Genomic DNA, 14,321 nt, shown 5'->3' on the forward strand with positions numbered 1-14,321 from the left:
GTACTCTGATTGGTTCCATATCTCTTTATTTGCATACGCATGCTTACCAGTTTTTTTGGCTCTTCAGTTTATTTCTCAGTATTCCTGCTTATTCTGAAACAATAGATGTCAATTCCCCACCCCCCGGCCAAATGGAGGTCCTAAGCATTTTTTGGTGACCCGAAATTGTTGAGCGCACGGAGCCCTACGTCTGGTAAGGGCCGCTCTGTATTGTAGAACGTTGATATCTCTACACGGAATGGTAGAGATGATCCATTTGAAAAGCTTTTATCTGCTTACGCAAAGAAATGTGTTTCGTGATGCTTCATACCAGGACCAAGTTTAATCAGATCAGCATCTAGATCCAAATATGGCTAGCACAGCGCGAATGATCTAAAGATGGTCGATTTTGTGCACCCACACCAAAAAACCGGTTTTGACCTGCCGAATTGTGCAGAGTTCTGCTGGTGTGGAATCACCTTAACTTATGTTGTCAGATTTGTGCTGCCATCTACCTTGAATCGAAGATGGTGCTTGCTCTGAGGAGAAACTGGTAATGGGAGAGACCGACTCGCTTGCGCTGGACAAACTTTAGCCGAGGTGATTGCCTCTGAAATATCACTGGAAAGGCGGTCGTCACTTCACTTTAGATAGGGTCACACTCATGTCCAGCCTGGTCCAATAGTCATCCGCAAAAATTTGTTTCTAATGTTTTCCTCTCCCTGTTGCAATGAAGCACCACTGGCCCCATCTTCATTGAATATTTGCTTCCATAGACAGCCTTCTTCGAAAAATGTGTTGCCATACGGATTGGGAAGAAATGCGGCTCCTTCGACTTGTGTTGGAGGCTGAACAGTTTGGGTCATTCTCTTCAACCAGCCCTCCAGCCTCCAATATTTGACGATCATTGTCAATAGTGGAACGACCACACTACACGTTCATGACCAACCTTGAAACCTATTGGGCTAGGCTGGACACGAGTGACCTCGAGCTTACATCAAATTACTCCAAGTGTTTGATCAGTCACCGTTGTGTTAGACCTTCCCCCATTACAATAAAATAACTCGATCGAAGCCTAAAAAAATAGGAACAAGCGTTTTAATTCGTATCCAAACCTAACATCACCGTGAAACACTGTACAATAACAACAAAAATTACATTCGATAACACTAAGCCATGAAACATGTTCTTGTCGATTTTGATACGACTCGCTATCGACGAAGACGACGAGCAATCCGTCTTTTCGAAAGATTCGCAACGGCTGTTCAAGTAAGTCCCTCCTCGTTCTTTCAATAGCGACGTCAATAGTTCAGCAGCTTCGGGGCCGCAATGCGATTCAGTCACGTTCCTCGAACATCGAATGTTTTCGAAGTATAAGCTGCAATCAAACGAATCAAAATTGCAAAATTTAGTAAAATAGGAAAGCATTATCACAGCAGTGAAAATCCACGCGAACAACAAACTTGGAAGAGTTTCCGAAGGTTATTGTCAATTAAGCTCGTGCAGCTTCAGGCATCATCTCCTAGAGATAGAAGGCCTCTGCACTGTTTGCCATAAACGCCATTCAGACTACCTAGCAAGTTTGCCACATTTTGAAACACAGTATCCTGTTTCGTTTCTTCCTATTTTGGCGTAGAATCTTCCTGATTGGCTCACAAATACCGCGTAGTGATTGGATGTGGGGCATAGAAATCGCCAATTCTGAGCCCGATCATTTCTTTTTCTCACAACGATAATACTGGAACGAGCAGGGAATTTTTTTTCCTTGAATATTCTGAGGTGAAAATGGACTGCTTACTGACGTCACAAGCTGAGTGCGAAGGCCTTCTATCTCTGAGGTTCTGCTTCAGGCCGTTAGTCAACGATCCGAGAAACCCACTTCCAGACGTTTCGCCCACATCCGTGTTAGGCGTCTTCTCAGAGAGGTTTAGACCCTCAACAAGGGCGAGATATTTCGGCTCTGAGTAGATGGACGAAATACAGTCTTGCTCTGTAACACCCCCCCCCCCTCTCTTTCGAGAGACTTAATTGCGAACCCTGCAGACAGGAATAGTTTTCCTCAGCATTACTTGCTTTTCTCTCTCACTACGGTTAGTCGAGCAAAAAAAAAAAAAAAAAAATGGTACTACACATAGGGGAAAGGTCACTGGGGGAGCGGGGGTAAAGGATGTAAAACCTGATCTCTCATCTTTTTTTTCCTCTTCATTTCCTATCACTGACAATGCCAGTTTGAGATATATGTATGGTACTTCAACTCTACATTGTCTAAATTTATTGCGAAAAGCTTGTACGTAAAGGGGTTAATAGGACGTAAGTCTCCGTGACGAACGAGAAACTGGTGTCGTGTATTTCCAAAAGAGTTTTATTGGATTGCCTTCACGGTTTGAGTCAAGCTGTCTATAACGGAATACTCCTTAATTTATTAAATTTTTTTTATAGCATATTTTTATAATAATGATTTACAGTGAAACCTGTCTAAGGCCGGGATTACATTATAAAAGTTTGATCAAAGTCTTTTTATAAAAATTGAAAAATTCAATCTATATGCGCATCGGTTACATTGAAGCAAATGCAACCGGTGATTTTGTTGGTTAAATTTTTCAAGTTTCATCAAAGAGATTTTACAAAACTTTTATAGTGTAATTGTCCCTTGACGTTCTGTCTCGTACAGGTTTCACTGTATAGCATCTATTATCACTCAGTAGAATAAAAACGTCTGTTTCCGCGGCAGTCATTTCTACTAATTTATTTGCTGTGGCCAGTTGAGCAAGAAGCACCATCACAAAAGGTTGGACACTGAAGCAATCACAACGTTTTCTTTAGAAGGGTTTTCTCTTCCGTGTGCTCTTACTTGGTTGTATGCGGATCATTTTCCATGGCATCTCATTGGGAGGGAAAAAAGATTTTTTTCTCTTGAACCTCTTTGATCGCTTCAAGTTACTGATGCAAACATTTTCCCTTCAGTCTCAACATTGAAACAAATAGCAGTTATCTTTAGGGAAAATATAAATCAGGGAATTTTTAAACTTTGAGAAGGGAGACCACCATTCAGGATTGAAAAGAGTTGGGAGATATTTTATTCCATTTTTCAGTCAAAAAGAAATTGTCTTTTTGAAAAAAATGTTCGCGTGCTACTCCCGATACCATGGCGTGCGGTGGGTTGGCCACCCCTACTATAGACGTATATAAGGCGCATTATAGTCAGGTGGTTTTTCCGGTCTTTCTATCATGGGTCACACTCTTTTGGGTATCCAGCTTATATCCCCCATGGGGGACAGAGCGAGAGCCATGGTTGGTGTAAGTGGTTTTTTATGAATTTGGGTGAGCACCATTGTCGGAAACTACGCGAAGAATAGCGTGAGTTATACGTTACCAGCATGTTTTCTTCAGTAGAACCTCTGGAGTAAGGTTCTTATCATCGACGTCATTTTGTGAATCTTCATATTCCATGGTGCATACGTCCAGTAGCGGAGAAATTCGACCGAAGCAGGCAGCTTTTTCCAAATATCCTACCGAAGACAAAAAACAATTTGCAGACGATTGAGAGACAACATGCATCGATGTTTCAAAAGCGGAGGGTCATAATTTGTTATTATTCGCGATGGCAGGAAAAAAAGCCATACCCGAACCTACTTGAAAGATTTATTTCACTGTGTGTCGAAATGCATTAGGAGTTTTTGTATTTTTCATTGGCGACTTCTTAATTGTCGCGACTTCCCCCCCGGTTTTGGTTTGTTGTTTGCATGGGATGGCAGTATTGCCCAGTATGGTGCCGTTAATCTGGTCTCTCCCAATTATTCATTACCCTAAAGCAGGGGTTCTTAACCTATCGGTCGCAAAGGCTGTTGAGATGGGTCGTACAAATCTAAGAGCCAGGGATTCATGAGCTGTGGGCCACGACCTAAAACTTGATTGCCATCTTAACGCACGGGCACGGCCTGGAGATGGTCTCAAGAGAAGAGGTCGGCCTTACTGAAATGAGATCTGGTTGAAATTTCCGAGAGTTAGCATGTAAATTTACCTGGTAGAGCTTCACTTGGCCCGAGGGAGCCTATGATGCTCTAACGTCATTCCTCTGTGTACAGGGCCTTCTGAGATGGGTCGAACAAATCTACTTACGGTTTGGGATTTTGAACTATGTTCAAAAAAATCCCCTATGGATCTAAATCTAGGTTCAGAAGAAGTATAACGACCTAAAGTTGATTCGCAGAGGCTTCCTATAGGTGAGTCGTACAAATCCATTTACAGTCTATTATAAATGCACTGCATCGCTGGCTTTATTAATTTCGGAGAACAAACAGTCTCATGGGTCGCAAGATCTTTTTGATATTGGGACGTGACTGAAAAAAAGTTAAGAACCCCTGAATCAGCCCATCCCAGTAAATTAAAAAAAAAAAAAGGTGAATTTTTCAGGTTCGAGTGCTAATCACTCATCTACCGGGTGACAGCAACAATGTTATTCAACAAATGGATCTCTCATTCTCAAGTGAAACATTGCAATGCTATTTTGTAGTATTGTAGAAACGTCTGTTGAAGATTATTCGAATTGCAGATTTCACTCCGGTAAGACGCGTTCGTGTCTGGCTTCCAAGGAAAGTCCTCTCTTCGAGGTCTAACCTAGACTGAAGTAAGTATAGCAGCTTCTTTGGGCTTGGGATTAACATGGTTAGGTAGCTTTGGAAGGATTTCCCCCAATGTTTTCGTTTGGTGATTTTGTGGCTCGTTGTCCTCCCTGTTAGATGGGGCTCAGCTCTGTGGATCAGCGAGGTACCGAGTTTCTTGACCTCCTGGCTGGTTGAGTCGAGAACCCTTTGTGTTCTCGAATATCTCTCGCATCATTGAGGTCAGTTGCTCAGCCACTTGCACTTAACATCGTCGTGGCAATGGTAACACGGACTAGTGTCTTCTAGTCACTGTGCCACTTGGTGCCGGGTTTTGAGGTGGTGGGTTTACTGATTCCAAGGCTTGAGCTCAAACCATTTCATTCAACAAATATTATGCAAATGTACACATTTAAAATACGGGATCCCGTAGCCGGGGTCGATTACACATCCGCTTAATGTACCGGAAGACTTTTGCCCGGATGGCTTCATGATACTGTTTAGACCAGTGGTTATCAACCTTTGGAAGACCGCGGCTCGGTTTATTTTCTGTTGTGAGTGGAAAGCCCGGTCATACGCATGACTCTGATGGGGATACAATATAAACGGAAAAAATAAAACTGCGAACCACTCACGGCCCTGTTTCACTGATGCCCGGAGCCGGTGGTTGAGAAACACCGGTTTAAATGGCCCTATATACAGGGTGTCCCGTAATTTCTAATTTGGCCTTTACATCAAGTTCAAGAGCGGTGTTTCCGAAAGGGGGAAATATTGCCCATTGGGGCGGGGGCGATGAAATGGTCCAGGAGGGTGGTATAAGCTACATGTGCAACATAGGATCTTATGGGTTGGCTGGAGTTGGGGTCGATGAGATGGTTTCCGGAAACTGTTTTAGAGGAATGGTTCAAATTTGAAAAATACTCAAAATGTATTCAAAAATCACTTTGTACCAGTTTTTAGAATGAAAATACAACGTGTCATAAAATAAATGAAAAAAAAATCTAAATTTTCAATCATATGGGCATCCTATCCTAAAAAACGCAATAAGCAAGTTATTGCCCCGTCTCTTCTGAAGCTGACAAATAAAAATTTGCGTTTCCAAGTGCAATATTCGCCGAGATATTCGGATTTAAAAAATCTGAGAAAAGATGAGGAAAAAACATCTCGAACCAATGGACAACGCTTCTTTCCTCTTATTTATGCTGTCCCTTCCCCACTTCTCTAAGATTTTCAAACACAAATATATCAGTGAATAGTGCCCTTAGAAACGTGGGTTTTTTTTTGTTGGGTTCAGAAGAGACAGGGCAACCACTAATTGGGTTTTTAGGATAGGATGTCTATATAAAAATTTAGATTTTTTCATCATCTGGTAAAAGGATTTCGGGCTGTGACAACAGTTAAGGACCCTTGGTTTCCGTTTGCTACTCTAAGCCACACATGCACCTCATCCATTTCCGTTTATAGAGAGGCAATAACCGTCATATACAGTATTTGATAATTACTGGAACCGGGTCCATACGCGCAGATCTCCGCAGAAAACCGGTTTTTGGGTGTGGTTACGCAAAACAGACCAATCAAATCATCCCGCTATTCTAGCCATATCTCAAAACCGGTTTTTGCGCTGCAGAGTCCTGCGGGCGTGGGGCCGGATCAATATATAGAGATTGATTATACGGACACCGTCTTCAAGAATCCAATTAGAAAATTGTTACCGTTTCTCCTGATGTCAACAGCTATTTATCATATGCTATTGGAATATAACTTTGAATGCACTTGTCAATCGTACAAATACGCGTAGGACACCGGGAGCAAAACTTACTCTTCCTGACACCACTGGTTTCATTGCAGAAAAGAGCCAGAAAATTCCACGAGCCTTTCGTGAGGAGCTCAAACCGCTCTCGTTCTTTAGCGGAAAGACATTCGTTGACGTAACGTTTGATGCACCGAATGAAATCCAATTTGTACCTGTGGGTGAAACGGTGAAAATATTTTCATTACACTGCCATAAACAGAAATGATGTCCTAATAACAAGAGTAAGGGGGTTCTTAACCCTTTGGGCAGCTTTCAACGGAGGGGGAAGGTGAAACGGACTAGACCTTAACGAGAAAAACAGTCTTCGCACTTGACCAATGAGCGGAGTCCTTTTCATGAATGTTACGGAAACCTTGTTAGAAGAAAAGAGCTATCATCTCCATATCTAAACTCTTCTAGCGATTTTCAGAATTCTCTCTGCCACTATCAGGATTTTTGAGTGGTTGTTACGAAATACTATTTTTAGTGAGGACTAATATTTCAGGCTAGATAGACCGACAACCGTGCTGATCAGCACTTGCGCCAAACAGTAACTTACAAAGGCGCCTTTTTCTCTTTATGGTCTAGTGTTAATGAGCTTGAGATGAGAAAACAACTCATTATTTCTATAGTACAACCAATATTAAATATCATTCTGGAAAGGGGTCCGTGGAACACAAAGGATTAAACATTCCCCCCGGAACTATTGATACTGGAAGAGTGTACATATGATTTACTTGTTGAATCCGTGGTCTAAGAAACCCAATTCCTGACATTTCGCCTACATCTGTGGTAGACATCACCAGAGGTTTAAACACGCGTAGGGGTCTGCGACAAGCGAGAAAGGCGTCATACATCTACTCAAGTTGACCCTTATATACAGGGCTATATAAGGGTATTCCCTAATCCCTCCTTGCTGTATTTTACTGGCGACATGGATCATAGAGGATACTTCCAATTAGAAAAATTTTCAAATAACGTGTAGAACTTGGAAACATTCATGTTGCAAAGGATTGCCAGTTATTAAAATATATGAAAAATAACTTTCTTAGACGTCTATACAGGGTGAACGTGATATGTTCTATCAAACGAAAGGGGGTGATAGACGAGCCCAAGTGGAACAAATTCTCCTGAAAACTAGATCAACGATATGGTTTATTGTAAGCTCTATCGAGCTGGTACAATGCATGAGTTTATGGTAATTTGACTGATTGTAGCTACAACACCAAGGGTGTTTGCGGAATTGGCGATGAATTGTCGTTTAGGCGACAATTCGATTTTGAACTTTGCCAATCTTTCAGCGCTTGTAGCTCTCAATTGGATAAAGATATTTCAATGAAATTGATGTCACTTCATGGGATTTTTCTGTTCTTTTCAAATATATGCTTAGTTTGCATATAGGTCTCCAAGAAACACAAATTTGGGTTTTTACAGACTTGGCACATTTTTTCCCCATATCGATTACCCACCATAACTCGAAAATGTCCGAGATAAGACAGCGTTGGTAGGATGTTTCATGTTCCACTAGGCATCGTCTATCACTCCCCTTCTGTTTGGCAGAACATGTTAAGTTCACCCTGTTTAAGGAACAACACGACGGGAGTAGATGTACGACGCCTTTCTCGCTTGTCGCAGAGACCTACGCGTGATTAAACATCTGAAGATGCCTACCACAGATGAAGATGAAACGTCAGGAATCTAATTTCTCTGATCACATAACCGGGAAACCGTATATAATTAATTGAACGCCGGCCATGAAAACCACGGACAATACTATAGGTACTGGAATTCAACTGCCGAGATTTTCCATCCGAAACTTACTTGCACGCAACGTCCAGCTCGACACCATCATTTATGTGATAGAAAGGCTGTTCGGATGAGATCATAGAACGTTCCTTCTCGCATGCCGCTTCTTCATTGACGCATTTCGCTCTTGACAATACTATAGAAATTGAAAAAAACAGACCCAATGAAATCGAATCGTGAGATGAGAGACAGATCTATGTGTAATAACATGGGAACCATTACAGCGTTATGGGAGGGTTTATAGCTCTTAAAGAAATTCTTTCTCATCACCACTTAATTCCTGTCTATTCTCTACACAAGTTTATTCACAACCGTTAAAATGACTACTGAAATAGATGCACCCAGGTTCCCTGATGCACCCTTGGCCATTTTCAAGTTTCAAATCACCAACGCGTTTAACCACTTCCGCTTCCCATAACGCTACTTCGGACCTTGCCCTCGAAGGATGGAGATATAAATAGAAATCCACAGGTACTCAACATCCTGCAAGGAACTACCTACCCTACCCATCCCGCAGCGGAAGAAAACAGCATAAAATATGTAGCTAACATCAATCGCCGCAGGGCACCCATTGGTAGTTTTTAAAGCAATTTCAGCGAAAACTGATGATTTCGTGCCGACTGGTGGCCAACGCTTTTGGTGAGAATTGGCGATGTAGCATCATCATCATATACGGATCACTCGAGTGACGCGCGGCGCAGTCCCACATCACTTAAGCGGCCCATGGCACATTTCTAGAACACTTGAAGAATCCGCGGAACATTTAGAGATCACTTACGTGTCTGTGTAGAGGACTTATATCAATAGCGGGACTGTTAGCTCAAGCTCTGGTGCCCACAAACTAGCGAAAGGTTTTTCTCGTTTTTTGCACACCCAGTAAGATACCATATTAATTCTTAATGGTGGTTGATATTGTAAGCATCGTGTAAACTCCTCCCCCGTCATCACAAGTCAATAAACCCGACCCCCCCCCCCCATCGATGCTGACGTAGTACTTGAATGACCCCTTATTTGAGATCCAAATTTTTAATTATTCTTCCCCCCCCCCCCCCCAAACTATGATCACCTTGTTGTGATGAATATTTTTTCTGCGAGATAAAGTTTTGTTTACCGCGATCCTTCATTTCTCAGGGCTTCAGCAATTAGGCCGGGATTACACTATAAAAGCTCTTTGATAAAACACGAGAAATTCAACCAATAAGATCACAGGTTGAATTTTCTCGAATGTAACCGATGCGCTTATTGGTTGAATTTTGTCAGTTTTATGAAAGATCTTTTATCAAAATTTTATAGCGTAATCCCGGCCTTAGTCAGTATATTCCGTGAAAATTGAATTTTTGACATCAATTAGCGATATCCATGGGCGGAGATACGGGGGGGGGGGGGGCCCATGGGGGACAGCTCCCCAGCGTCAAAGGTGAAGTCGACTGATCTAATGTATATATGAATTGACATCATTGTGCCTCCCCCCCCCCAGACCTCCAAGTTTATTTCCGCCTATGGTGATCGTATTTAGGATCCGTTATTTCCCGATCTTTTTATTTGACTAAGATTATTACAAATACCAATCAAAATGATATATTATTTCATTCGATTCGAATTAAAACCTCAACAACAATTAAAATCTTCGAGCGGTGGTTGAGCCGGGGCTGCTCGAGCAACCACAGTATTTTGTAGCACCAGATTGAGCACCCTCAGAATTGATTCAGAAATCAGGATCTCCCACATAAAGACCAAGTCGAGTATCCACAATTCTAATACACTTCCGACGCCCCTGCCTCAAGCCCAGGGATGCACAACCTCCAACCCGCGGTTCAAATGCTGACGAAAGGTGTTCCCGGTGGAAAAGTATAATTAAAAAGCTGACCACATTTCCTTTATGTGAATGCAGTAAATCGGGATCCATCGCTGTTGTTGCCAAATTTTCCAATTATAGTTACCGAGATTGTTAAAGGCAGCGGTTCTTAACCTTTTTTTGATTCAATTTTTAGTATACAACTTCTATGTCGCACATATTTTATTTATTTTTTCCTTCGAGCGGTGGTTGAGAACCACTGATTAAAGGTAAAAGGGTAAGGTCAGGATTGCACTATAAAAGTTTAATAAAAGTTCGTTTATAAAACTTGAAAAATGCAACCAATCGGTGGATCAGTTAAGTTCGCTCGAATGTAACATGTGCTTATTGGTTACATTTTTCAAGTTTTATAAAATAATTTTTATCAGACTTTTATAGTGTAATCCCGGCCCAAGTAAAACTTGCCAATTATAGACCAAAAGTTGTCGAAAGCGGGAAAATTTGCAAATCGTCGCCAAAATGTCTGAAAAATCGCCAACGACGGGAAATAGAGGACTATTACAAATCACAAAGGATTAAAATGTGATGTACCAAACGAATAAACAGTAAAACCCCACTTTTGCGGACATCGGTGGGACGAAAAAATTCATCCGTAAAAGAGGGGGGGGGGGGTCAACCGTTGATCACGGGGTTTGAAATGCATACTTTTATTGTACCGTGGGAAATTATTATTCGGCTGTAAGAGCGGGTTGTCCGTTGGGGTTTTACTATAAAAACTTGACAAATGCCGAGATAAAAAAAAATTATATAATAATTTTAGAATAATTGGAGTCATAATTATCACAATTAAGCGGAGATAATACAAGCAGAAAAAAAACTGAAGTATGCTTCGTTGAAAACATGGGAGAGAACAGGACATTTCACTGGAAATTTCGTGACGGTCAAAGTTATGAGAATGTCCTGCAGAATACGGGTCTCATGGTGTGTGACAACCATATATATTTCTTTTTCTGGTCTGCGCACCATTGGTTGAGAAACACTAGTAGTACGTAATAATACAATAGTATATATAAATGAATAAATACAAATAGAGTACTTACAGATACAACACGACAGGAGCACGAGAGCCGGGAGATAACTTGACGCGCATCTCTCCATAAACTAATCAGGTCGAATGATATCCAATAGGAAAAACGAAAAAATCAGCTCTATCTTCTCGGATAAAGATGACCGACCGGTGATGTATCCAGCTGATGAAAAATTCCGCAAAACGCCGCTTGGTGTCGCGTCATGTGACTTTATTTGCTTAACGTACATACGTGAGCTCTGTGAGAAATTCCGAATCGTTTTATATACAGAGTATATATAAGAGCAAAAAATGATACGGGGCAAATAACGATTCACCTCTGTCCACACCGGAAATAAAAGGTCACTAATAGTCACGTCTACCAATTTTTATTCACGGCCTGTTCGTTGAATGAGAGAGAGTGTGTGAGTTAATAATCTTCACGTAGCCGTTCGAAGATGAATTATTTATGAGCCGTGATCATTATGTTGTGTGACGTCGTTCGTGTTAAATGGGATTATCAAAAGCATGAGGATGATCTTTCATTTTATAGCTTGAATTAAGAAACATTAGGTGTGTGTGTGTTTTATTCTGTGAAGATTTTCAACACAACACAAGGACTGTCTCTGGCAAATATCCCGGATTTACACGTAAAACTTGCAGCGTCACTGTTTTGGCTTGCGGTGTAGATGTTGGTTTTAAATTTGGATTCTGCATTGTGTGTGCGTCTCTCTCTCCCTCCTTAACTATTATAGGATCTTCGAACGCGCTGAATCTAGGATTTATCGGCACGTGTGATTTACACCGAAATGTTTTTTTCGCAACCTCACTTTTTCCAATAACGACGTGTAAACATCATTAAACTTTAATAAGACTAATTATAAAATAGCGTATATATATATTGCAAAGAACCTGGTTGGTTTTGCATTGCATTTGGATGATTGGAGAACTACCTGGTGCTTTCTGATCAGACTAAAGTCAACCTAATGTCACGGAGCTCTATACCAGGGGTATCCAGCGTAAAGTTTAACGTAGGAACTCTGGATAGAGTAATAAGGATGTTATATATACGTAACTCTAGCAAATATTTGAATATTTATTCAACAAAAAAAATTATAATAATGCCCCTACTGCTGTCTCAAAAAGGCAAAATGAAAGAGGGCTTAGGCATCACATTCACTAAAACATATTTATTGTCATAAATCGTGCCAGATTTTATTGTGAAAGCCCCTACAAAATATGGTCCCCCGCATAGCCCTCACAAGAGAACGGAGACCAGAGATGATTCTTTCTCATCATTTTTTTGTTTTTACTACTACAAATGCATAATAGATTGCCCCCCCCCCCCCCCCCGTTAACAGTTTGAACTGGGGCAAATATTTTTGAACCAATTTACTGTCTATGATCGTTTATTCTAGAAGCATACTTCCAATTAAAAATAACGTGTAGAATTCAGATAAGTGATTCATGAGTAGTATAGGCTGGTTCGACTCCGGACCACAATAAACATTAGGGAAATATATTTCTGATATTCTATAAATTCTTCATCCGACTCGCACCAGTTCGAGACCCATGCTCTATACAGGCTGTCCCAAATTGTTTGCAGGCATCTCTGAAACTGTTTAGTTTAGAGAGGACTTTCAATTACAAACGTTTCCAAATGACGTGCAGTTGCTTAAATATCATAATACTACTGAGAGGTGTCGTATGCATAAACAAATAAACTTTTTATGGAGTCGCTCGAGTGCTAAAACTTCCAATTATTGAAACGTACATCCCACTCTGAAAAGTCATCTACAGAAAAATTCATATTTTTAAATGCAATATACAGTCGAGATACAGTAAAACCTCTCTTTTGCGGTCACCGGCGGGACAAAAAAATTCCTCCCGAAAAGAGAGGTGACCGTTAATCAGGAGTTTAAAAGAATGCATACTTTTTTTTTTATTATACAGAGTAAAATTATTATTTATCCGTAAAAGAGGGGTGTCCGTTAAGAGTGGGTTTTATTGTATTAAAGATATAAAATCATTAGTTGAAAGCTAGTTTTCATTATCTTAAAAGTTGTCATGGCACATTTTGGATATGTGCCATGGGCCACTTGAGTGATGCAGAACTGCATCGCGGATGACTGGATGACTTGAGGGATCTATAAATGTACCGCTTTGTTCATTTTTACAAAATTACACTTGAGGTCACGGGCAACATCAGATGGATCTCCTATTGGGCCACATTTGGCCCGCGTGTCATGGGTTGCGCATGTATGGTGTATTTGGTTGTGTTCAAGTCTGGAGGAGAAATTGGAAATACTTGAACTTGAAATACCAAGCAGATACCCACGTAAATATTCCATATGGAACCTCTAACGTAAAGGGTATCTGTTGGAAAAAGTAGCAATAAAAAACCTTCACATACAAAAACTGTTTGGTAGAAAATCTCAAACGCTAAATTTGCCTTATTTGTGACCTATTTTGTTCATTTCCATTGTTAATGGAGGTCAAATTTTTTTATTTGTAGTAAAAGAGTTAAGCGACCCGTGGCACCCTTTCAGATCACTTAAGTGACCCACTGCACAGTTCTACATCACTTAAGTGGTTGACCAGCGACACATTTACAGATTACTTAATTGACTCGCGGCACATCCCTAGATCACTTAAGTGACCCGCGGCATATTAACAGATCATTTGAGTGACTCGCGACACAGTTCCAGAACACTTAAGTGACCCGCGAACGTTTTCAAACCAAACTAATGAAGTGGCCCCACGCTGTTTGAAAGGTTAAGTATCTGTAGCAGTACCACTGGTGTAGAAAGTTGTGTACTGGCTATTGAATTGAAGTAGTAATTTATCCATAGGTACCTCAACTTGGACTCCACAATAATTACTTAAATTACAGAGAGAACGGCTAAATATGAAATTTATTAATTTGACGAAACACATGATACGTTACACGTAAAGAAAAGACGCGCTCATGAAAACGATGTGTTGGCAGATTTATGATGTTGGAGCGCCAACACCTGCGTACACTTGCTGACAGCGCCGCCACATATCCTTGGAATGCACTAAGTACTAAGGAATTGCATTTGGCGATTAAAACCAAATGAACATGAATGAGGAAGCATCAGTATGTTGTGGGAAAATAGAATTTAAATCTAAGCTGTATGTTTCCGATTTGTATAGCTTTAGGCCTCCGTTAATTTCAATGTAATTGCTCAATACACGAATAGCAAATATCATGTTCCAGATCTTTCTATAATAGAAATTCGAACGTTTTCTGTGGGTCTG

At 40.8% G+C, this 14,321-nt stretch overlaps 1 protein-coding gene across 1 annotated transcript; it reads right to left on the bottom strand.

Annotated features, from left to right (window-relative positions):
* Nucleotides 1–1,063: 1,063 nt before the first annotated feature.
* LOC149088006 (uncharacterized) lies at nt 1,064–11,703 on the bottom strand. Its single transcript, XM_089243660.1, has 5 exons — nt 11,074–11,703; nt 8,194–8,314; nt 6,400–6,545; nt 3,353–3,488; nt 1,064–1,357 (listed from the first exon to the last, which is right to left on the bottom strand). The coding sequence occupies exons 1-5, from the start codon at nt 11,129–11,131 to the stop codon at nt 1,078–1,080; spliced, it is 741 nt and encodes a 246-aa protein (XP_089099786.1). The 5' UTR covers nt 11,132–11,703; the 3' UTR covers nt 1,064–1,077.
* Nucleotides 11,704–14,321: the final 2,618 nt, after the last annotated feature.

This window comes from Pholcus phalangioides, unplaced genomic scaffold, assembly GCF_987345545.1.
Source record: "Pholcus phalangioides strain wild (caught in Gottingen) unplaced genomic scaffold, Ppha-v1.0 ptg000003l_1, whole genome shotgun sequence".
In the NCBI taxonomy this organism is placed as follows: domain Eukaryota; kingdom Metazoa; phylum Arthropoda; class Arachnida; order Araneae; family Pholcidae; genus Pholcus; species Pholcus phalangioides.